Below are 23,932 nucleotides of genomic sequence, written 5' to 3' on the forward strand. Positions count from 1 at the left end.
CCTGGAATGACCCACATTTCAGGGAGGAGTCCTCTCGCTCCCTCCAGAAGCAAAGGACTGCGTGTGGACAGAGCTGAGTGTCGTTTAGGCTGCCCTTCTTGTATTCCCCCCACTCCTGCAGCCGCCGCTGCTGCTTGGAGCGTGGCCCTGGCAAGCCCCAGGGCTTCCCACGGCTCACGAGGCAGCATCTCTGTGTTTTTCTCATCCCTGGGAGATATTTGAGATGGAAAAGCCAGGAGCATGGGCTGGTCCCCCTTCTGTCCACCCTCCACGGGATGCTGCACTGGGAGAGCTCTCCTGCCCCTCGGTCAAGAGCGGCTGGGATGAGTCAAGGGTGACCCAAGAAGCTGGCCGATGGCCTTAGCTAGTCCTGTGTCCCGCCAGCTGGCCCGGACCCGGTGGCAGGCAGGAGGGTTCATGGCACTAACACGGTCGTTCTCCTCTTTTCAGATCATTCCCAACTTCTACCCGCCGCTGGAGGCTCACGTCCGGCAAGGCGTGTTCAACTCCCTCACCCACATTGTGGAAAAGCGAGTCCTGGCGTAAGACAGCCCTGAATTTTACTACATTTATACAGCTGCTGTGCACCCATTTTCCTGGGTCTCACCAGTCAAAAATGATCTCCAGGCTTTGTAAGAGCCGCGGAGGGCGTTTGTATTGTGTATGAACCATGGACGAAGCCATAGTTGGGTCTTTGTGGTGCTGACGCTTGTCCTGAGGGCTGTTCCTCGAGGCAAGGGAATGGGTGGGTGAAGAAAGCTGTAGCTTCAGAGGAATAGGAATGTCCCCAGCCCTTTTGGGTCCCCAGGCTGAATGGAGCAGCCTTGCTCCTGGTGCTCCAGCCTGCAGACAGCTCCAGCACCAGCCAGGTTCCCCCTCCCAGGAGCTAAAGCCACTTCTCCCCTCCCCGTGCACCTTCTGGTGGCACAAGGGGACACTGGTGGCGAAGGGAGGGGGCCTCAGCTGAGCTGCAGGACGGAACGTGGGACCTCGTAGCTTGTGGTCCTTAACAAACCAGAGCCCTGACGTAAGGGGGGGATCCCCTTGCACATCTGCTGGGGTGAAGTTACGCAGCAGAGCGCTGCAGCCCGGCTCTTTCTCATCCCTTTCCCTTCCTACCCCCCCCGACACAGACATCTGGCCCCTCTCTTCGACAACCCCAAGCTGGACAAAGAGCTCCGTGCCATGTTGAGGGAGAAATTCCCGGAGTTCTGCAGTTCGCCCTCACCCCCCATCGAAGGTAGGGAGCAGGGTGCGTGCGGAGGGAGCCCGTGGTGGGTGCTGCCTTCCCGGCGGTGGTGCTGGCCCTTTCCCCGGCTGCCCTGCAGCCTTCGGGGGCTCCCACCGCGACTCGGGGAGAGGGGGGCTCCGGCTGCTCCTTGTGATGGATGGTTGTGGTCTCCCTTCACCTCGGCCCTGCTGCACGCTAAAGATGCACGCTACCCCTTCCTCTCTCTGCTCCATGGGGGCTACTTAGCCTTTCTTCTCTGTAGGCTAATTGATTAACATAATTAGGTTAAACAAAGAGCAAGCATTTCTAAGCCCTATTTAACAGGAGAGCGCTGCCGCTTTGCCAGACCTGCTGGGGGGCTGTATGCGTAAGCCTGTCCGGTTTTCCTGCTGGAGGGGCTGCGCCGGGTGAGGGGGGACCCCCCAGCCCCCAGGCCTGCTGCCCTGAGCCTCCTGGCCTCGCTGAGCTGGCGATTGGGGGGGGCTGCTCTGCTCAGGGGCTGGGGCTCAGCACTGAAGGGTGCTGGGCAGCTGAGCTGGAGAACAACCCGCTCCCGCCGTGCTCGGCGCTGGCTGGGGATGGCTCAAGTCACCGGGAGCGCCCTTCCCCAGCTGCCCAGGGTCCGGCGCTTGGCCGGATCCGTCCGTTTGCAAAACACACTTATTTCTTTGCCGCCCATGGGCAGGATGCACCCTGCCCCGGGCTGCCAGCCCAGCCAGCCCAACCTCACCTCTTCCCTACACTCCTGCAGTCAAGATTGAGGAACCTGTTTCCATGGAGATGGACAATCATATGTCAGAAAAGGATGACAGTTGCTATGACAACGCCGAGGCCGCGTTCAGTGACGATGAAGACGACTTGAACAGCAAAGGTGAGGAGTGCAGCCAGCCGGCTGGTGCTCTCCAGCGCTCCTGCCTCACCGCAGCGTGACACGCTGCCGTTGGCCTCTGTGCCGGAGAGCGTTTCCCTGCTGGCTCACGGGCACCTTCCCTTCGTGATGGAGGACTCCCCAGGCAGACTTCTGCAAGCATGGTTCCCTCAAAGCCCCTCTCCCACCAGCAGCAGTAATTGTGGTGCTCCAGGCAGGACCCCCTTCCCAAGATCCAGGTTTCCCTCTGTGGGACGGGGTGGTGAGGGCGATGCTCGGCTGCTTCCCCGGCCCTGATGGGCAGGCTCGGTAGACCTGATAGAGATGTGTGCTCAAAGGGAAAGGCTGCTGGGCTTCACCTCCTTCCCCAGAGCTCAGAGCCTTCGAACGTGGCGCTTTCTCCACCTGTGTGTCCTCTCCAGGTGTCTGATTAGCCCCCAGCCCCGCTGCGCTACATGCTTGGGCATCCCTGTGGCAGATACCGTGCCGGCTGGTTGGTTTGGGAACAGGGTGTCTCTGTTCTCGGGCAGCTGCTAATGAGGCTTGGGCTTCTAATTGCTCAGCCACACGGTTTTCATTACACTCGCTCCTTCTCGAAGCCATGGGGCTGAGAAGCCTACATGAGGCCAGAATTGCCTCTGCTCACTCTCTGGAGCCAGAGGCATCTTGGGCTGTTCCTGGCCGTGCTGGTGGGACTGGTGGGCTGCCTGCTGTGCTGGAGGGTTATCCCTGCGGCAGGGGAGGGGGCGCAGGCCCAGGATGGAGCAGGGGATGTGACACTGTGCTGTAGCACTGTCTTCAGGAGTCCCACTGAGTTCTGCCAGGTGCTTGGAGCCCCCCAAGAGGGACACAGGCTCGAAAGCCTTGTGCAAGAGAGGATTTTTGCAAAGGGGATCGGCCACCTTGCCCCGTCCCTTCGTGGCAGCTGCTTTGTGAGGGCTTCTGCCTTGACCGTGGCGCTACTGGACTCTGCTGCGGTTCATTTTTGTGGCCTGGAATGAGCCTGGAGGACGAAGGTGTGGAAAAGCACTTGGGGTATCTCAGTCCCAGAGTCCTGAGCATGAGTGTTTGTGCCGGGAGTGGAGAGAGACCTGCGGGCTAGCGATGTTTGTGGAGCATGTTGAAGGACAGGCGAGGCGTCAGGGTTGGAGGTTGCACTGAACGGGAGCCACCGTCCCAGACACCCCCTGCATTTGGATCCCATCCCACCTTCCTACTCGCTGTGACCTGGACACATCTCCAAAGGGTGAAGGCAAGATCTGAGGCTGGGGGCACGGCGCTTGTCCTGGGCTGGTGACTGTCCCCGCAGCCCCACACAACTCCCGCTGCTAGGACAGAGGTTGCCTCCGGTGCTTCTTAGATGTAGCTGTTGGGAAAATAGATTATTCCACTGTTGCTTCCTTTGTTGCAGGGAAGAAGAGGGAGTTCAGGTTTCATCCGATCAAAGAAACCATTGTGGAGGAGCCTGTGGATATCACACCGTTCCTGGACCAGCTGGATGAGTCACTGAAGGATAAAGTCCTGCAGCTGCAGAAGGGAAGGTTGGTATCGTTTGATCATGTTTGATTTCATGTTGATCTCTTCAGGGCAGCGACACAGGAGACCTTTCAGTGCTGTTGTACAATGCTGCTTGCTCCAGAGCAAGGCTCATGCAGTCTCCTGGCTTGTCCGCCTTTAACACAGAGAGGTCCTCCTGCACCATTCCTGTGGGAAATGTCCAGTCCCGGTGGTTTTGAAAGGTGTTGGGTTAAGAGCCCTGTAAGTTGTCCTCAGAGCAGGCTCAGACCAGGACACACCAGCAGTTTGCTGGGGGCTACAGCATTTCCCTGGATCAGGGACAGGAAGGCAAAAGCTTCAAGTTTCATCTTTCTCCGCTGGTGGATCGATGAGGGGAGCCCGAGTGGGCTTTTGGGGCCGTTGCTGCCTGGCAGTTTCAGTACATCTCTGCATGGGGCACGTTCCCCGCAGGGAGAGATGTACCTGCGTCTGCATGTTCTCTGGACTTCTCCACCTCCACTCCTGATTTTCAGTGACCTTGGAATGAAATCCCTCTAAAGAAGGTTAAGAAAAAGCTCTTGCTTTGCAGACCTTGGCATAGTAGACTGATTGAACGTAATTTATGTCTTTATGGCTTCAAGTTCATTTAATCTAATGCTTTTAGTCATTTAATTTGTCTTGCTGCAGACAACCTCGGGCACTTTTGTAAGTAGGTGCTGTAGCATTGCGCAGCGTGTTCTTCCAGGGCTGGGTGCCTGCAGCGTGAGCTGCTGAGCCGTGCCTTCCCCTGAGCCTGGCACCAGCACAAAGCAGAACCTCCTCTGCCCTCAGGTCCTGGGGGGGGCTCCCGAGCCGAGCCAGCTCAGCACAAAGCCCCCTTGTCCCTGCTCTCGGTATCTTCCTATGTAACTTGGATTTCCTCTTGTTTTTGTGCTCCAGCGATACGGAAGCTCAGTGTGAGGTCATGCAGGAAATCGTGGATCAAGTCCTGGAGGTAACGGCACAGACCCGGGGAGCAGCGCTGCTGCCTGCCTGTAAAACCAGAGCAGCTGGGGTGCGGTGGGCCGCCCCCCGAAAATGGCACGACGCAGGAATATCGGCGGCTGTTAAACAGCCCCGAGCTGCTGCTTGCGGCTGGGCTCTAGCAGGGGAAGGTCGCTCCGTCCCTGCTCTGTTTCCTCACACCCTGCGCCTGAACGTCCCCCCACAAACGCTGTCAGACGGGACGTGGGGTGAGGCATGCTCACATCTTTGACCCCACGCGGCTGCTTCGGGGGGTTCTGCGTGCGCCTGGGATCTGCCAGGAACTTCTAGAGGACATCTTGGATTATTTTTGTTGTCTAGTAAAACCAAATTCTCACTAGCAAAATATTATTTCCCCCCTGCCCATGTTCACAGACTTTGGAAGTGATAGTATTTTTTTGAGAAACATCTTGAGCAGTTTCTCTCTCTAAAATTGGGTTTAGAAAATGCAGCTGATACTTGGGTCTACTCCGTTGCTTTCGGCCCTGAGCTTTGTGCTCAGGAGAGGCTGCAGCAAACCCTGCCCAGCGAAAGAGCTGCGGGTGTTTTCCAGGAGCTGAGCGTTCGGAGCGGGGTTGCATCCCCTGCCTCTAATCAGCCCCCTCGAGAGTCAAGTGGCCTTGTGGAGTATGAGTGCAGCTTCTCGCCTCTGTAGGAACAGGAGGAAGGGGCTTTTCGGGGTCTAGGTCCTCGTTACCTCGGTCCCTGATTGCAGAGGGAGAGCTGAGCTCGGTAAATGACTAGCCATTAGAGGATAAGTGTCCCACAGTGTGATTGTGGAGTGCTCTTCAGAGCTGGGCACCAGTTAGAGGCTTGTCTTGCTGATGGGCAGCCCCTGGTGCTGCAATACAGCAGCAAAACGGCTCCCGAGCAGCTGGGGGTCTGTCCCCTGCAGCAGTGACTCTGCTGGGACCCCTTCGGCTGTACCTGTGCTGGGCAGGCAGGGCTCGAGCTTGCGCTTGCTCCTCTCATTCCTTCCTTTCTCTCTACCAGGAGGACTTTGACTCGGAGCAGCTCTCGGTGCTCGCATCCTGCCTCCAGGAGCTATTTAAGGCTCATTTCCGTGGTGAGGTTTTGCCTGAAGAAATCACGGAGGAGTAAGGATCTTTTTTTTTTTAATTTTCTTTTTTTCTTTTTTTTGTGTGTCTCATCCTTTCACACTGGGACTTGGGCTTTTCCCAGTAAAATAGTCGCCGTTTTCGGAAGGCTGTGCTGAAGCCAGCAGCTTCCCTTGCGAAGCAATCCAGGGTTCACAAGCGGTCAGCGTGGAGCTGCTCAACAGTTGTCACATCCAGGGGCTCAAAAGAGACCATCCTCCCCCTCCCCACAAGCGCAGGCAAAACCGGCTGGTGCTTGTGTCCGCACTCGGTTTAGGTGATGCTCTGGTGGCTTCTGGCTGGCTGACTGGGGCACGCGACATCCGAAATACTCTGGTCCCTGCTGTGCTCACACAAACCAGCACCCTACGCTCTTTTTCTGGGATTTTATATTGGGCACGGAGTCAGAGCTGCTGGGCTTTGTTAGTGGGACCGTTCCTGCCTCCTCGTTAGCTAGAACTAACCCTTGGTGGCCCCAGGACCGCAGCGAGCGAGGTCCAGGGATTTTTCCCAGTCGTTGTTGGGGAGACGCAGAGGGTGGGTGCTCACAGAGCTCTGACTGTCGCGTTTGTCCCGCAGGTCTCTGGAGGAGTCGGTGGGGAAGCCCCTCTACCTAATATTTAGGTATGTCTGTTCTGAAATGTTTAAGAATTTAATTAGGGCTTGCTTGTCTGCTTCCCGACCACCCGTGGGTGTGAACCCTGTGGGTCTAATTCTGCACACCCCTGCTTGCCCTAGGGCTGATCCCAGAATCAGAGGAGCTGGTGGTTTTGTGTTTTGTTTAGTAGAAAGACTTAAAATACAGGAAAATCACGGCTCATTTGTGGAAGCCTGGGATCCCTGGGTAACTGAAGTTTGCTGGCTCCTGACCCCTCGGCTGCTGCACGCCCTGCCGTCCTCTGCGGCTGGGGTGGGAGAGGTGGCCACTGTGGCCAGCCCAGAGGGTGCCACCACCCAGCACCACGAGCTGGGTTTCCCTGCAAGCTGCTGGTGCTCGTCGTTAGCGGAGGAGCTGGTGTGCGGCATCCCGGGTAACATCGCTGTCTCCCTGTCCTCTCCTCCCCAAGGAACCTCTGCCAGATGCAGGAGGATAACAGCGGCTTCTCGCTGCTGCTGGATCTCCTGTCAGAGCTCTATCAGAAGCAACCCAAGATTGGCTACCACCTCTTGTACTATTTAAAAGCCAGGTAGGCCAGCGGGGATTGCGGAGAAGCGTCCGAGCTCCGACTTGGCTCGCGCTGCCTCCGAAAGACAGCTCGGCGTCGTACCACCATCCCGCTGCGGCACGGGGCTGGCCGGCTGCCGGCTCACCTGGGCACGTCTCCTTCTAGCAAAGCCGCAGCGGGGAAGATGAACCTGTACGAGTCCTTTGCCCAGGCCACGCAGCTGGGGGACCTGCACACTTGTCTGATGATGGACATGAAGGCCTGCCAGGAGGACGATGTACGGCTGCTCTGCTACCTCACCCCCTCCATTTACACGGAGGTAAGGCCCCTGCCAGGCGCCAGGGACCGCGGTTCAGACGCACGGGGCATCCCCTCGCCCTCCTGCGGGCTGGCTGGGGGCTGGGCTGCCTTGCTGCTGAGCTTCGGGGCTGGTACGCTGCAGCAGAGAAAACGTAGAGCCTGGAAAAAAGAGATCTGTCAGGCTGAGCCCAACGCAGTCTCCATCAACCCCCAGCCTGACTCGACGGGGGTCAGCGTGCCGCCGTCGCCATCGACGTTCAGCTGCCGTCCTGCCTGCTCACGGCCCCGTTGAAGCCTGACGCGGGTGGCGAGGTGCTAACCTGGCTGCCCCACACTGGGCTCACGCGCGTGCCCGGCTCCCAGCACCACACTGCGTGCTCCCTGCTTAAAGGGGTTTTTGCTCTTGGCTGCTTTTCTTCTGGCGAGCAGCAGGCGAAGGCTCCGAGCAGACGTGTCGAAGCGGGGCCGGGGGGGGAAGCAGTGCTGGGAACGAGCTCTGCTGCCTGCCCCGAACCCCGGGGTTTTGCACGAGGTTTTCATGCTTTCAGCGCGCGGTGCTGAGGTGGAGCCAGCGGGACTGAGCAGAGAGCGCGGTTGGGACGGGGAGCCGGGCTTCTGCAAGGGATGGGTCACGGCTCGCTCCGGTTCACACGGGCTGCCTGCTGTTCCCGGGATGCTCGCTGCCCAACGCGGGCTGCAGCCTCCTCTCTGACATTGCAGGGTGGAGGCTGCTTCCAGCGATCGCCCGGCTTCAGGGAGCGGTGCTGGGGCTTGGAGAGGGGCAGGGTAACATCGTGCGCTCCGCATAGACGTAGGGGTCACAGTTCTGCCTGTACTTTCTCATTCCCTGGGAGGAATGAGCTGGCCCCACTCCTCCCTCCTTTCTGGCTGGTTCAGTGGGAACATCTGCTGGGTGTTGAGGCCGTCCAGCCCCGTTCCTCAGGAGTGCTTCCCAGGGGCTTCGGTGGAGAAAGGGGCACGGCAACAGCCTGGAGAGGGGAGAAAAACCTGCACAAGAGCAGGCACCGCACCTTGCCGCAGCGTGGTGCCTGCTCCGGGCAGGATCCTGGTGCAGAGCAGCAGCCGGATCCCCTCCCTGGTCCTGGGGGTTCAACCTTGCTCCCCAAAGTGGCGTCAGGCTGTTGCTGCCCCCGTGGGCACAGTGACCAGCTCCCGTCAGGCAGAATGTTAAAGTGAATGTCCTGAGAGCTGCCCATCGGGACAGCCAGAGCCCAACAGTGCAGCTGTAGCTCGCTGCCGCCAGTTTTCCTGGCCTTTTGCCCCGTGTGTTACTTTTTTATTATTATTATTATTTCCTCGTAGCGCTGTGTAACACACGAGGCCCTGGAGCAGCGAGCGAAGCTAGCAAGGACGGGGAAAAAGGGGGAACGTGAACTGCTGGGGTCTGGCTGACCTCTGCCACCCACCAGGGAAGCAGCCGGGCTCCTGGTGCGGCTCTGCCGGGTCCGGGTGCTTGGTGCCGGCTGCATCTCACGCATGTGCTGATGCCGGAGCAGCGAGCTGCCTTGCAGCCCTTGGCCTGATCCTGCCCGCTGCAGGCTGCGCACAGAAACCAGCCCATCAACCCTCCTGCGCTTCCTTGGCTCCTTTTCCCCTCTTCCCGCAGCCACTTCCCCACCGCCTTTAGGAAGCGGTGCTGGTCCTGGTCCTGGTCCAGGCAGGGCGATGCTGCCCCTCACAAGGAGGAACGTGTGCGTGTCCGTGAGCCGAGGAGGGGGTTTGCCTCGGCTGCGGCGATGGGAGCTTTCGACCGGCCTCTCCCTCATGCCTTTTCCTGAGCCCTGCCTTGCTTTTGTGCTCTTCCAGTTCCCAGACGAGACCCTGCGAAGCGGCGAGCTGCTCAACATGATTGTAGCTGTCATAGACTCATTCCAGGTAAGGAGGGGACCGGTGGCAGAGGTGGGAGGAGGCAGCACATCCCCGAGGTGGCAGCTCTCCATCTCCTCCGCTCCCGGGGGGTTTAAACCTGAATTGGCTCATCCGCAGGGGATGCAGGGCGGAATGTTTAGTCCTGTCCTTGCCCCCGTGCTTGGGTTGAGGCACGGGGCTTTGCGAGGAGCCCCCAAACCTCCAGGCATCTCTTTCCCATGAGCTGCTGCTTGAGAAGGGATCCCTTAAGTTCCCTCTGGGTTCCCTTGAGAAGGCTGAACCCGCGCTGCTGCTTTCCAGGGATCTCCCTGCCCGCCGAGCGGCGTCCCGAGGGAGACGGGTCCGGCTTCGCAGGCGCTGGAAAAAAGCACTGCCACGGCCAGTGCTGCGGTGGGCAGTCGATAATAATAATAATTATTATCAATAATCCCATTGGCAGGGAGGTGCTTAGTGCGGCTGGGGAGATGCAAAGCCACGAGCGGTGGCATGAGGGGCACGTGTGTAGGCGCAGGCAGCGCGTCCCCTGCGGCCGGCGGGCGCCCACCTCTCCCCATCCTGGTGGGAGATCCGCCGCCGGCTGAGGGGTGGAAGGCCAAGCCCTCGTTAGACCCTCCTGGAAGGAACCTTTCACCGTGGTCACACCGAGTTGCCATGAGCAACCCAAAAATAGTCAGGGTGAAAGCGGGGGGGGGGGGGGGGGGGGGGGGAGGTGGGCACGGGCAGGAATGCTGCACTGCGTGTTTCTGCTGTCTGGGCTCGTCTGGAGCGTGATCTGCCGATAACCCTTTAACTCGCCCTATTTATACACCATTCCCGGCCGGTCCTGCTTTTCCCAGCTACGCAGGGGCCAAAACGCCTCGCCAGCAAGTTTTGCTTGGCAGGCTGGAGCTGAAGCTGGGTACAGGAAAGGTTTGAGTCACGATGCCCTGACCCCCCCCCCCGCCCCCAGCTCAGCCCTGTGCTCCCTCCTGCTCCTGGGCTCTGCCCCCTGCTCAAATGCAGAAGTTTTGTTTTTCCCAGCAGAGGCCCATAGCGTTTCCTCTCCCCTCCCTTCGCCAATTCCTTCATTCCTTCCTGTTATTCTTCATCTGTTTCCCCACGATGCTCTGGCTGGGTGGCCCCCGCGCCCGTCCCGCATGGGGTCTGCGAGCGGAGCCGTGGGGCAGCTCGGTGTGCCCCCAGCACCCCGAGCAGGCTGGACCCAGGAGCAGGGGGCAAGGCAGATGAGAGCCAAAAGCAGGGAATGGTGCTCCCCAGCTCCCATCCCTGCTCCAGTACAGCCTGGGAAGGCTCCCCGTGCATCCCGGCCCCCTGCATCCACCTCTCCCGGGGATGAAGGGGGTGAGTCACTGCAGGAAGCACCACGCGTCTGGGTAGTGTCAGCTCTCATCCTGCAGACCAGGGACCACCCAGGGCCCCCAGCAGAGAGGGCTGGGGTTGTCGGAGCTTTCCCAGCAGGCTGCCAAGCCCTCCCCGCTGCCAGCCCCTGGGTGGGCTTTGTGCATCCAACAGCAGAAGCCTGGGTCTGGGGGTGCCAGGAGCACGAGGAGCGGGTCCCCATCCCACCCGCCCTGGCCCAGCCTGCGGGAGCTGCTGGCTGTCCTGCCTGACACTTGCTCCCCAGCCTGGGGGTGGGTGTGTGAAACCATTAACCTCTCCTTACTTCTTTGCCTCTGCTGGTCCCTGGTGCTGCTTAACCCAGCTCTGATTTATGAGCCACCTGCAGCCCACGGCGTTTCTGAGACTCCCCGCTGGATCTCTGCTCTTGCAGGGATGCCTGATGTCGGCAGAGCGACAGCTTCTGTGCTTGCTCGCCAGGCCTGCCAGTGGTCGCCTGCGTGAGAGGGCTTCTGCAGAGCCCCAGCATCCCGCTCACCCCCTTTTCTCTGCCACCCAGTTGCAGGAGCTGGTGTGCCACGTGATGATGGGGAACCTCGTCATGTTTCGGAAGGACTCGGTGCTGAATATCCTGAGTGAGTAGCACTCCTGCAGGGGAGGGTGGGGGTGAAAGCAGGGAGCGGTTCCCGGGCATCCCCAAGCCTTCCTGCCCATCAGGCCCCCGTTTTACAGAGAGACCCCCAAATCCCCGGAAAGGGAGAAGGCTGCAGCCGTCGTCACGGCTTTGCCCTTGGCGATCAAGGGGGCTGTAGCCTGTGTCAAGCTGTGCTAGGTCAGCGATGCCGCACGTGGCTGCGCCACTGCAGGAGAGAGCCCTGCAAGAAGCCGGCTGCTCACGCGACGCCCGAGAGAGGCTCCTGGGCTCTCCGTGTTTTGCCGAGGTCTGGATTTCCTCGTGGTATTATTGCTGCTGCTTAAAGGATCGGTGCCCTAAACCGGATTGTTGGATTTAGCAGTGTGGTCCAAGCTGTGAGCTCTAATGGGCTTTGCCGGGCTGGCTGTGCGATGGGGCTCCACACATCGGCAACCTGCCCAGGCAGAGAGGGGGGAAAAAAAAAAAAATAAAGAGGAAGGTTCCAGAACGTCACCCAGCTCCAATGTCCCCCAGCTCCGCAGCCTCTCCACGTGGTCCCAGCTGCTGCGTCTCTGGGGACGCGATCTCGTCACGGCGCAAAGCCGTGGCTGGTGCGGCACGGTTGGCGGTTCCCCGCAGTGCAGCAGCTGATCGGGGGGTGCCAGGCCTTTCTGGGGACAGCAGTAACCTCTTCCCGGGGTGAGGGCAGCTGGGAGGTGGTGGCAAAAGGGCGGTCGGAAAAGTTGGAGCCGGGATTTCCCTTTGGTTTTCTGTTGACTGTGACACCCCGAGAGCAAAAAAGGCCCTCGCTGTTGTTTGGTCTGTCCCTTGGACCACCCTGAACTAACAGAACAAGCCTCTCGGAGGGCCACCAGCCCTTTGCCAGGGCCACAGTCCCCCCAGCATCACCAGTGGGTGACCCAGTTCCTCATGCGGCTTTTTCATGGGGCTTCAGCTCGCATCTCCGCAAGCCGCTGCCTCTCACATGGTAGAAAAACCCTTTCGGTCCCCAGCCAGCGCTGCGTTTCACCCACGCGTGCCCTGTGGCTCCTGCTCCGCCGTCGGAGCTGGCCCGGGCTGCAGCCCTCTGGGCTGGGGTGGTTTAGGGCAGAGCCGGTGCAGAGGGCTCGGTGCACGGGGACCGGCAAGTGTTTCCCGAGAGAAGCCCCATCGCCCTGATCCGATGGCTGCCTGGATCCAGCTTTGGTGTTACACAAGCTGCAAGCAGCGGTCTAAGCCCATTAATTAAAGAGCCTTGTTAATTCTCTTCCTCTGAGCCCCGAGCAGCTGCTTTCGTGACTTTGCAGCTCTGCCACCCGCTACCCCGGTGCCACCTGCCAGGTCCCCAAGCCCCCGCTTGGCCTGGGCACGCACGGGGCCGCCTGTGCTGCTCCCACAGCTGCCCTGGCACGGTGCAAACCCCGACACGCCACGGGGCTTCAGGCACGGCACCCCGCTCTGGGATGGAGGGATGGGGGGGACGGCGGGCAGGAGCAGCGGGGCCGTGCAGAGCTGTCTGCGGTGGCTCCGGCAAGTCCCTGCCATTCTCTGGGCACCATGCGGGGCTCTCCTCACCATCCTCTACTTCCTTCTAGTTCAAAGCCTGGACTGGGAGACCTTTGAGCAGTACTGCACCTGGCAGCTCTTCCTTGCACACAGCATTCCTCTGGAGACCATCATCCCCATCCTGCAGCACCTCAAATACAAAGGTGAGCGGTCCCCTGTGTGGGAGAGGCACGGCCCGGGCCGTGGTGGCCAGGAGCTCCCGTGCTGAGCGTGTCCTTTCCTTTGCAGACCATCCGGAGGCGTTATCCTGCCTGCTGCTGCAGCTGAGGCGAGAGAAGTAAGTGCTGCAGGGGCACAGGGCAGCGCAATGCTCTGCGGAGGGTTCTGTGGCCCCTGGCACACCGCGGCTGGTGGCTTTCTGGAGCACTATCAGCATGGCAGGGACAAGGGGACACCACCCGCTCCGGCTTGGGCCACTGGAGATGCGAAGTGTGGGGCAAAGGGCTCTCGCTGGTGCTCTGCAGCTCCCTGGGGCGCGTGTCCTGCCCTAGAGCCCCTGGGGACAGCGAGGGGTGGGCACGTGTGACAGGACCCCAGGCGGAGTGCCCTTGCCGAAGGCGGCGGCGGCTCCCTGCCGTGCCTCAGCTTTGGCAGCACCACGGGCCGAGCACCAGCGCTCAGCCCGAGGGCCAACGGGGCCATTTGTCACCTGGCCCATCCTGGAGGCCACCGCTTCATGGAGAGCAGGAGCCACCTCAGCGTTGATCTGCGCTGCCCCTGCCTGCGCAGGGGGCACTGGGCACATCCCACCGCCCTTGATTTGTTTTCATTATTGTGGTGAATTAATTAGCACGAGGCCGGCTAATTAATCCCAGCTCTAAATGGCGTTGGTGAAAAGCCCATGGTGACGGAGAGCGCAGGGGCGAGCGCAGGCTGCGAGCGTGTGGTGGCACTTGTCCCACGGCGGGGAGGGCGCGGGGCTGGCAGGACCGACGGGTGACACGGGCTGGGCAGGGAGCTTGGTGGCAGCTGGTCCCCAGGATTCCTTGCCAGCCACCCCAGGGAAGCAGAGGGTTGTGAACGGTGCCCATCATCCCCCGAGCCCAGGAGCCAGCGCCGCTGGGGCTGCCACCGAGCGTGGGGGTCCCGAGCGGCGTTTGGGGGAGCTCGATCCCAGTCCGGGCTGTGCCAGGTCCCTCCCGGCACGGCAGCTCCACAGGCTGGTCACATCCAGGTCCAAAGTGCCCCATCAGGGTCAAGTGGGCAGCAGTGGCAGAAGAGAGGACCCCAGCTGACCGGGGTACAGGCCACTCGTCCCCTTCACGTGCCCTTCCCCGTTTGCCACAGGCCCAGCGAGGAGATGGTGAAGATGGTGCTGAGCCGGCCCTGCCACCCAGATGACCAGTTCACCACCAGTATCCTGCGGCACTGGTGCATCAAACACGACGACCTCCTGGCCGAGCACATCAAGTCGCTGCTGATCAAGAACAACAGCTTACCACGCAAACGCCAAAGGTGAGGGGCCGGGGGGGGGGGCACAGCACCCCCCAGCCCGGCAGCCGAGGGACGGGCTGCCCCGTGTGTGGGCAGCCGCGGTGCCACGTGCGGTGAGCGCAGCGTGGGCATGCCAGCCCATCCTGCCGGTGACGCCGTCGTCTCCTTGAGGCTGGGACGGTGCCGCTGCCCCCCAGCCGGCCAGGACCCTTTTATCCCGAGCCCGTGACCCGAGCGGTGCGGGGAAGCGCTGTCAGCAGCCTTGGTGCTCCTCTGCCGCGGCGCTGGCCGGGCAGCCCCCTTGCTCAGCACCGCGGTGCCAGCCCCGGCACGGCTGGGTGTTGCCGGAGCGTCTTTTGGTGCAAATAGCCTGCTGGCTGGGATTGGCTTCGTCCCCGCTGGGATGCTGCTGCCTCTGGGGTGCATGGGGTCGGGGTCCCCCGGTGCAGTGAGACTAAAGGATGCAGCCAGGCTAAGCCGGAGCCTGCGGAGGTTAAATCCTGGCTCCCGGGGGCAAGATTCCTGCTCTCTGCCTTTGGAGGGAGGGGGCAGGGGGCTTGTTCCCGGCCCCCCTCCCCGGGCAGAGCTCTGGGTGCGGGAGGAGGCGGCTGGACCTGACTGTGGCAGCCTGGGGGGACGGGAGAGCAGCACCGGGATGCTGCAGCTGCTCCTGCACCGCTGCACCGGCTCCTGGCCACGGTGGCACCTGAGATGCCCCCTCCCCCGACCCCAGAATGTCCCTCGGCGCGGGGCAGGGGCGCTTTCGGCTCTTTCCCAGCCCTCGCTCCAGCCTCAAGGACCAACATCGGGCTGCGAGGCAGCGTCAGCCCTCGACGCTTGCCAGGACGAGAGGCTCCTGGTGCCGCTGCCTGCACCGTGCTGGGTCCCGGCAGCGCGAGCACGACCCCTGCCACCGGCAGCCCCTCGGCCGGGGTCTGGGTTTGGGGCAGAGGAGGGTGGGCTGCTCCAGCAGCCCCCAGCCCGCTGCGGCGGGTCCCCTTGCCGGCTGGGTGCCTGCGGCCCTTTGCTGGAGTAGGAAGGACATCTAGTGTCGTGGGAAAGCAGAGCAGCACCGCGCTCCCACCGCAGCGGGTCCCCAGGGACCCCCACCCAGCACCCGGGGCACGGCCGGCTCGCACGGAGCCTTGCCGGGAGCTTTGCCGGCACCGGGATCGTGCTGGTGCCGCTGGTGCCGGTTGCACGCCAGCATCTCGGCCACCTCTGGGTCCCCACCAGGTCCCCGAAGTGGCGACTGGGGAGTCTGAGGCTTCGTCTGTTCCTCCGCGTTAACGGCCTTTCGCAGCCGAACAACGCGGCTGTTTTCCCTGTGGTTCCGTTCCGGGATCCGAGGCGTATCCAGGTCTGATCCCCGCTAATTAGCGGGCAGCCAGCTGAGCCCTGGCTGTTGGCAGCACCCCGGGTGCTGGCACCGTGCACCATCCTGCGGCCGAGGCTCGGCGCGGGGTGCTTAGTGCTCCCCAGAGCTGGCGGGGATGGAGGCAACCAGCACCCTCAGCAGGATTTATCCCCTTAATCCCTGAGCCGGAGCAGCACACACAGACCCCGCATGTGCCAGAGCTAGAAAATGAGGGGCAGCGCAGGATCCATCCCTGGGCCCCCCTGCTCTGGGTGGGGGGGGCACCCTGGGGCAGGGTTGTCTGCACCCCACATTTTTTTGGGGGGTTGGGGGTGCTGCTGCAGGGCCGTGGTGCTCGGTCCCCCCACAAGCGGGGTGCAGCCTGTCTTTGGGGGGGGACTGGCTGGGGGTGGGCAGGAGGAGCAGGGTGCTCAGTAACGGGTGCTGCTCCTCTGCCCTCAGCCTGCGCAGCTCCAGCAGCAAACTGGCCCAGCTGACCCTGGAGCAGATCCTGGAGCACCTGGACAACCTCCGCCTCAACCTGACCAACACCAAACAGAACTGTGGGTACCACCGTGCAGCCGCCGCATCCCGCGGGCGCGCGTGGGAACCGGGATGCTCCCGCATACTGGGAGCCCCTCGCAAAGCAGCCTGAATAAGAAGCCCTGGATGGGGGCGGGGGGGTGTCCACTGCCTCGGGGGGTGGGAGGCACACGCTGTCAGGTCTCTGACCCTCGTTTCTTCTGGTTCCTCGACAGTTTTCAGCCAAACTCCGATCCTGCAGGCGCTGCAGCACGTCCAGGCCAGCTGCGACGAAGCCCACAAGATGAAGTGAGTCAATCCTGCCCTGTCCAGCGCCGGGTGGCCTCAGGACCACGATGGGGGTGCCCTGACAGAGCCTGCCCCCCCCACCCTGCCCCCCCCACCCCCTGCTTCCTTCCAGGTTCAGCGACCTCTTCTCCCTGGCCGAGGAGTATGAAGACTCCTCCACCAAACCCCCCAAAAGCCGTCGAAAAGCCACCCTCTCCAGCCCGCGCAGCCGCAAGAACGCGGCGCAGCCGGCCAACAACGAGGAGGAATCGGCTTCCAGCAGCGCCTCGGTAAGCCCCCCCAGTTCCCCCCCGGCACCCCGCAGCCCCCTGGCCACAGCCACACCTCGAGGAGGCTCAGGCAGGAGCGGGGTCCCCCCCCGGTGGCGGTGACCCCCCACTTGCCCCTCTCCCGGCACAGGAGGAGGAAGACACCAAGCCCAAACCCGCCAAGCGGAAAAGAAAAGGCTCCTCCGCCGTGGGCTCGGACAGTGACTGAGGGCTCTGCCCCCCCCACTCCCCACCCCCCACCCCCCCCAAAAAAAAAGGGACGCTTTGGGGATGCCGTGGTGCCCACCGACCCTGCCACGCTGGGACAAAGCCATCGCCAGGACGGGAAGGAGAGCGCGGTCCCCTCCAGGAGCCGTGGGGACACCCCAGCTCCCACTGTGGTGGCCGTGGGTCTGTGCCCACCCTCCCCCCGTGACTTTTTACCTCTTTTTTTTTTTTTTTTTTTTTTTGGGGGGGGGGGGGAGGGGCGATTTTTTACCAACAGCCGGGGAGGGATCGGAGCATGCAACCCCGCGCCCCAGGACCTGGCTCCAGCCCCTGGCCACTCGTGGGGCAGCGTGGACAGGGCTCCCCGAAAGGGGACACGGCCCGAGAGGGGACACGGCACCACGGCGAGGGGAAAGGGGGGATCTCGGGGGGGGGGGGGGGTGGGGGTTGCATCACACGTCCCTATTTTTGGTATGAGAACTGTAAATAAACAGTGCAAACTGACGTGCTGCTCCAGGATGCTTTGGGGAGGGAGGAACGTGTCTCCCTGCCTGGGGGGGCGAGGGGACCCCAACCCCCCGGCAGCCGCCGCTCCCTCCCAGGGCGCCCCCGGGGGGGCTGCTGCGGGGGTGGGGGGGGACATGCCAGCGCCCCCCGGTTTGGTCGCCGCTCTGCCCCCCCGCCCCATCACCCCCAGGGCTGTTATAGCGTTTTTAAGTGTTTTTAAAAAAAACAACAATAAAAAAACCTCTCAAATGTTTTTGTACAACGAGGCCACCGCTCTGTGCCGTGTCCCCGGGGTCCCCGCGCCCGGTGTCCGTCCCCCCCCCCCCCGTGGTGGTGCCAGTTCCCCCCGAGCTGGAGAGGGAATCTGGGACAAGGCTGGGAGCGTGGGGGGGGAGGCTGGGGGAGGGGAGGGGACTGGGGTGAGTGGGAAGGGGGTGGGGACATGATGGAGGGGCTGGGGGCGGAATGGGGGGGCTGTGAGGGGGAGCATGGGCCGGGGGATATGGCGGGGGAGGGGCAGTGGTGGGAGGATGGGGACACGATGGGGGTCTGGGGGGGGCAATGGCTGGGGCGGGGGGGGGTGAGGTGGCTGAGACAGTGGGGGACAAGGGGCTACAATGGGGGTCCCGGGGGGGCGGGGCAGGACTGGGGTGGGGGACGTGGGGACACAGTGGGGGGGGGACAAGGGGCTAGAATGGGGGTCCCGGGGGGGGGGCGGGGCTGGGGCGGGGAGCGCGGGGTCCCTGCGGGGGGTGCCGGCCGTACGGCGGGGGGGCGTGGCCGGGCTGTGACGGGGGCGTGGCCGGGGCGTGCCGGAGGCGTGTCCGAGGGGCGGGCGGAGGCGTGGCGGTGAGCGTGCCCCAGGGGGGGCGTGGGGCGTGGCGGGGGCGTTCCCGGGGCGTGCCAGCGGCGGGGGCGTGGTCCGGGGGCGTGGCGGGTGCCGGCGGCGGGCCATGGCGCTGGCGGCGCTGGCGGCGGTGCTGGCGCTGGTGCTGCTGCAGCGGCTGCTGCGCCCGCACCTCTGGGCCGACCTGGCGTTCGCGGCGCGGGCGGCGCGGTGCCGGCGGCGGGCGGGCGGCGGCGCGGGCAGCCTGGCGGCGCGGTTCCTGCGGGCGGCGCGGGAGGCCCCGGGCCGGCCCTTCCTGCGAGCGGCGGCGGGCGCGGAGCCCTACGGGGGGGCGGCGCGGCGGGTGGCGCGGGTAGCCAACGCGCTGCGGGGGCGGCCCCTGGCGGGGGGCGCGCTGGGGCCGGGGACCACCGTGGGGCTGCTGGTGGGCAACGAGCCGCGCTTCGTCTGGGGGTGGCTGGGGCTGGCGGCGCTGGGGGCCCGGCCGGCCTTCCTGGGCACGGCGCTGCGCCCCGCCGCCCTCCGGCACTGCCTGCGCGCCTGCGGGGCGCGGGCGCTGCTGGTGGCGGACGGTGAGCCGGGGAGGGGGCTGGGGGGGGTGGGCATCGGGGACGAGGGAGGGCACCGGGGGGAGGTGATGGAGAGGGGGCTGGAATGGGACCGGGGCTGCGGGGGGGACCAGGGGAGTTGGGGAGGGGGCTGGCATGACTCTGGGGGCAGAGGGGAGCAAGGATGGAGGGGGCACCGGGGGGAGATGGGGAGGGGGCTCCAATGGCTGCGGGGAGGACAGGGGCTGCAGGGGGACCAGGGGAGTTGGGGAGGGGGCTGGCATGACTCTGGGGGTGGAGGGGGACCAAGGATGGAGGGTGGCACCGGGGGGAGATGGGGAGGGGGCTGCAATGGCTGCGGGACCGGGGATGGGGGTGGCACAGCGAGGGGGTGGCTGCAGGAGATGGGGGGGCACTGGGGGTGACAAAGGCTCAAGGGACAGGCTGGTACCGGGGGCACAAGCGAAGGATGAAGGACGGGGCTTGTGGGCACCGGGGATGGGGGGTGGGAAGGTACCGGGGGCAGCAGGGTGGTGCCGGGGCCACTGTGGGTGACAGGCTTAGGGGCACCGCGTTGGCACTGGGGGTCTCCAGGGGAGGGGGAGTCCGGCCAGCTTGGGGGTCCGGGGGTGGTTCAGCTCAGGGGCGATGGGGGGACACACACGGGTCCCTCCAGTTGTGCCATGTTTTGGTCCCCCCCCCCAACTGGCCCTATTGCTGAGCCCCACATGGGCCCTGCCTGGTCACCCTGGGTGGGGGTGCTACCCACAGGCACGGGTGGGGAGGGTCCCCATCCCCACCCCACGCTCGGGGGTGCCATGGGCTGCGCCCTGGACCTACCCCCCGCCAGCCTGTACCCCCCTTCACCCCAGACCTGTTTGCGGCGGTGGAGCCCATCCTGCCCAGCCTGCAGGAGGATGACATTGTGGTGTGGGTGCTGGGCGCGGGGCCGTACCCCCCCGGCGTCGTGGCCTTGCAGGAGCTGCTGGACGCAGCCTCGGACGAGCTGGAGCCCGAGGACGTCTGGCAGCCCGAGGACATGAACGACACCTGCCTCTACATCTTCACCTCCGGCACCACCGGTGGGTGCCTGGGGCTGGCGGGGTGGGGTGCCCTGGGTGAGCCAGGGGGGGGCTCAACGCCATCGTCCCCCTCCCAGGTCTCCCCAAAGCCGCCCGCGTCTCCCACCTCAAGTCCATCATGTGCCTGAGCTTCTACGAGCTGGTGGGAGCCTCCAGCCGGGACGTGGTGTACCTGGCGCTGCCGCTCTACCACATGGCCGGGTCCCTCCTGGGCATCGTCGGCTGCATCGGCATCGGTGAGCAGGGCCGGGGGAGCCAGGGCCAGCACGGTGATGTTGGGGGGGAGCGTGTGCTGATCCCCCACCCCATCCCGGCTTTCTGCAGGAGCCACTTGTGTGCTGAAGGAGAAGTTCTCAGCCAGCCAGTTCTGGGATGACTGTCGTGCCGAGGGTGTCACTGTCTTCCAGTACATCGGGGAGCTCTGCCGCTACCTGGTCAACCAGCCCCAGGTCGGGGGGATGGAGCTGGGGTGGGGGGGTGACCCTGGGGGGGCACCCCCACATCTGACCCTGCCCCCCCGCAGCGCCCTGGGGAGCGGGAGCACGGGCTGCGGCTGGCGGTGGGGAGTGGGCTGCGCCCCGACGTCTGGCGGAGCTTCCTCCAGCGCTTCGGCGCCATCCGCATCGTGGAGACCTACGGCATGACCGAGGGCAACGTCACCCTCTTCAACTACACCGGCACCCCGGGCGCCGTGGGCCGCAGCAGCTTCATCTACAAGGTAAAAGGGGAGGGGGCTGTGGCCCCCCACCCCGCGCCCGGCTCAGCAGGGTGCTAACGCCCACCCGGCCCCTCTCCCCAGCTCTTCTCGCCCTTCGAGATCGTGCGCTACGACGTGACGGAGGGAGCACCAGTGCGGGACGCGGCCGGGCGCTGCATCCGTGTAGGGACAGGTGAGTGCAGGGATGGAGGGTGGTGGGCTTGGGGGTCTCCCCATGGGTGCCCCCCATCACGTGTCCCCATCCCTGCAGGCGAGACGGGGCTGCTGATCGCCCCGGTGACCCCCCGGACCCCCTTCCTGGGCTACGCCGGCAGCCGGGAGCTGTCGGAGCAGAAGCTGCTGCGGGGGGTGTTCGCCGAGGGTGACACCTACTTCAGCACCGGCGACCTGATGGAGCAGGATGCGGCTCAGTTTGTCCGCTTCCGTGACCGCACCGGGGACACATACAGGTGCCAGAGCCCCCCACCTATGGGGGGGGACCCCCACCACCTCTGCCTTGCCCCATGGGGACAGTGCAGCAGCCCCACGCCCCCTCCGCTGCATGGCTGGGGGGCTCATCCCCATCCTGCTCATCCCCATCATCCCCTTCCCAGGTGGAAAGGTGAGAACGTGGCCACCACGGAGGTGGCCGAAGCCTTGGTGGCCCACGAGTCCCTGCAAGAAGCCACCGTCTACGGCGTCACTGTGCCAGGTACCGATGCCCCCCCATGCCAGGGCCAGTGTCACTGCCCCCCAGCCCGGCTGTGCCCCCACCCCAGCCCTGCCCTTTCCCGCAGGCCACGAGGGTCGCGCTGGGATGGCGGCGCTGGTGCTGCGCCCCGGCTGCCGGCTGGACGGGCCTGCGCTCTACCGGCACGTGGAGCAGCTGCTGCCGCCCTACGCTTGGCCCCGCTTCCTCCGGCTGCAGGTAACGGGGTGGGCTGGGGGGTCCCCGGGGGATATGGGGGGACCAGGGGGTCCCCAGCCCACCCCATCGCCCTCCCAGGAGCGCCTGGCGATGACTGAGACCTTCAAGCAGCAGAAGGTGCGGCTGGCGCAGGAAGGCTTCGACCCGGCTCGTGTCCCCGACCCCCTCTTCCTGCTGGATGAGACCACCAAAGCCTACGTGCCCCTTGGCCCCGCACTCTGGGAGGGGGTCCTGGAGGGGCGCCTCCGCATTTAGACCCCACCTGGGTGCCCTGCACCTATGGGTGTCCTGGGACCGGGTGCCCAAAGCACCCCAGGTCTGTCCCACCAGCACCAGCTGCCACGCGGGCTCCCTCATGTCCATCTGGCAGGTCTCCACCTCCATCCCGTCGTCCCTGGGTACCCCACATCCGTCCAGCTGTCCCCAGGTCTGTCCGGCCATCCCCTGGTCCCCACATCCATCCTGCAGGTCCCCAGGTCTATCCCACTGTCCCCATGTTCACCCTACAGTCCCCAGGTCCACTCTGCTGTCCCCAGCTCCCCACATCCCTCCCAGGGGTCCCCACATCTGTCCTGCCATCCTGCTGTCCCTAGGCACTCCACATCCATCCTGGGGGTCCCTACGTCCATCCTGGGGGTCCCCCCATCTGTCCTGCAGGTCCCCACATCCATCCTGCCATCCCCAGGCATCCCACATCCATCCTAGGCGTCCCCATGTCTGTCTGTCCCCATGTCCCTCCCGGGGATCCCCACATCCGTCCTGCCATCCTGCTGTCCCTAGGCACTCCACGTCCATCCTGGGGGTCCCCACATCCGTCCTGCAGCTCCCTACATCCATCCTGGCGTCCCCAGGCACCCCACATCCATCCTGGGGGTCCCCATCTCTGTCCTGCGGGTCACTGTGTCCGTCCCACTGTCCCTGCGTGCATCCTGTCCCCCCTGTCCCCACCTGTGGGTCACCTGCCCCAGCCACCAGTGCCTTCCCCCCAGGCCAGAGTCCCCCTCTTTATATGAACAAACTTTTTCGGGTTTTTTTTTTTTCTCTTTTTGGGCAAATAAACTTTTGTAGCAAGTCTCATCGCTGTCACCCCCATCCCACTGCAGGGCTGGGGGTGGAGGTGTCCCCCCCAAGGCGGGGGTGGGGTTTTTCACCCAAGGGCTCAAGGCTCCAGGATGGGGACACCAACGCCATCAGCCCCCCAACCCCTGGGGGTGGGGGGGCTCAGGTGATCCCCCTGAGGATGAGGAGGGTCCCTACTTTAATTCAGGGGCTCCATCCCCCCCAAACCATCCCCAGCCAGGGCACACACACCCCCAACCCCAACTCACCACACCAGCGCATCAAAAGTTATAAACCATTCCTTTCTTTATTAAACATAGCTTGCAAGTGATAAATATTACAAAGGTTGCTTTTTTTGCTTTTTTAAAATTTTTATTTAATTTTATTTTCATCCTTTCTCCAAAAATTAGCTTATTATTTGTCCTCAGTGGCCACAGCCCCTGGCGGCAGCGCCGAACCGGCTTCGCTTTGTCATTAAACCGGATTTTAAACACAATGCAAAAAAAAAAAAAAAAAAAAAAAAAAAAAAAAAAAGGAAAAAATCCCACCAAAACCTTTAATTTGTGCAAAAGGCCCAGTGTTCCCCCCCCCACCCCCATCAGCTCAGCTATGCCCCCCCACACACACACTCCCTGCACCACTGTTTTTGCTGGAGGTGCAAGTTTGGGGGTCACTTGTGGCTGCTCCCCCCCAGTTCTCAAGCTCAGGTTGGGGGGGATGGTTGTCCCCCTACCCCAAAAAAAGCTACTGCAGAGCTGGGGGGTGGGTTTGAGGGAGCAGGAGGCAGCAGTAGGGCCAAACTTGTGGGGGGCTGGTAGTGTGGGGAGTAATTGTGGAGGAGGGGCATGGCATGGTGCACCCCAAAGGGGAGGGAGCAATGGGAGCTGGGGGGGGGGCAGCTCTGCACCCAAAGCTCTGCTGGGGGGCACAGCAGGGATGTCCCCATTGGGGTCACACCAGAGATGGTGGGGTGCAAACCTGGGGGAGGAGGAAGCACCAGGGAAAGGAGATGGGGGGTGCGGAGGGGGGGGAACCCGAAGCTGATGGCAGCCAGGAATGGGGGGACAACCCTGCCCCCTCCCGCCTTTCCCCCCCCAACCCATCTGGGTCCAGGGCTGCCCCATGCTCACCCCCACCTCCCCTAAAGCTGCTTTTGTGCCATTTCCCTGCAAACTGGGGACGAAATCCTGCAAATTTGGGCCAAAATCCTGCAAACTGGAGCTGAAACCCTGCAAATCCAGCCTGACAGCCCAAAGTACAGGACCAACACCCTGCAAGTCAGGGCAAAACCCACAACATTTGGGCTAAAGTCCTACAAATTGTGGCTGAAATACCACGTGACACCAAAATCCATCCAATTTGACCCAATATCCAGAAATTTGGCATAAAATCCTACAAATTAGAACCAAAAATCCCAAGATCTGAGGCTGAAATCGCACGGATTGGTCTTAAATTCTTAAATTTGGCCTGAAATCCAGTAAATGGGGCTGAAATACTGAAAACTGGAGCCAAAATACTACAAATCAAGGCTGAAATAACACAAATTGGGCTTAAAT

General features: G+C 63.2%; 2 protein-coding genes across 2 annotated transcripts in view; both read left to right on the plus strand.

Moving 5' to 3' along the window:
* INTS3 (integrator complex subunit 3) overlaps nucleotides 1-17,466 on the plus strand; it is a 43,052-nt gene extending 25,586 nt beyond the window's left edge. The window contains 18 exon segments of the mRNA XM_055792174.1: nucleotides 451-542; nucleotides 1,134-1,240; nucleotides 1,983-2,102; nucleotides 3,511-3,640; nucleotides 4,536-4,590; nucleotides 5,613-5,716; nucleotides 6,296-6,340; nucleotides 6,784-6,903; nucleotides 7,048-7,201; nucleotides 9,010-9,078; nucleotides 10,970-11,045; nucleotides 12,640-12,753; nucleotides 12,839-12,887; nucleotides 13,898-14,065; nucleotides 15,864-15,964; nucleotides 16,160-16,232; nucleotides 16,345-16,501; nucleotides 16,632-17,466. Coding sequence (XP_055648149.1) covers nucleotides 451-542; nucleotides 1,134-1,240; nucleotides 1,983-2,102; nucleotides 3,511-3,640; nucleotides 4,536-4,590; nucleotides 5,613-5,716; nucleotides 6,296-6,340; nucleotides 6,784-6,903; nucleotides 7,048-7,201; nucleotides 9,010-9,078; nucleotides 10,970-11,045; nucleotides 12,640-12,753; nucleotides 12,839-12,887; nucleotides 13,898-14,065; nucleotides 15,864-15,964; nucleotides 16,160-16,232; nucleotides 16,345-16,501; nucleotides 16,632-16,709 — 1,812 coding nt within the window. The 3' untranslated portion in view covers nucleotides 16,710-17,466.
* A 667-nt stretch (nucleotides 17,467-18,133) lies between these two features.
* On the plus strand, nucleotides 18,134-22,394 carry SLC27A3 (solute carrier family 27 member 3). The gene is made up of 10 exons (XM_055792379.1): nucleotides 18,134-18,634; nucleotides 19,483-19,692; nucleotides 19,770-19,928; nucleotides 20,017-20,141; nucleotides 20,216-20,410; nucleotides 20,492-20,582; nucleotides 20,661-20,859; nucleotides 21,004-21,101; nucleotides 21,187-21,317; nucleotides 21,396-22,394. The coding sequence occupies exons 1-10, from the start codon at nucleotides 18,169-18,171 to the stop codon at nucleotides 21,570-21,572; spliced, it is 1,851 nt and encodes a 616-aa protein (XP_055648354.1). The 5' UTR covers nucleotides 18,134-18,168; the 3' UTR covers nucleotides 21,573-22,394.
* Nucleotides 22,395-23,932: the final 1,538 nt, after the last annotated feature.

This window comes from Falco peregrinus, chromosome 19 (genome assembly GCF_023634155.1).
Source record: "Falco peregrinus isolate bFalPer1 chromosome 19, bFalPer1.pri, whole genome shotgun sequence".
In the NCBI taxonomy this organism is placed as follows: Eukaryota; Metazoa; Chordata; class Aves; order Falconiformes; family Falconidae; genus Falco; species Falco peregrinus.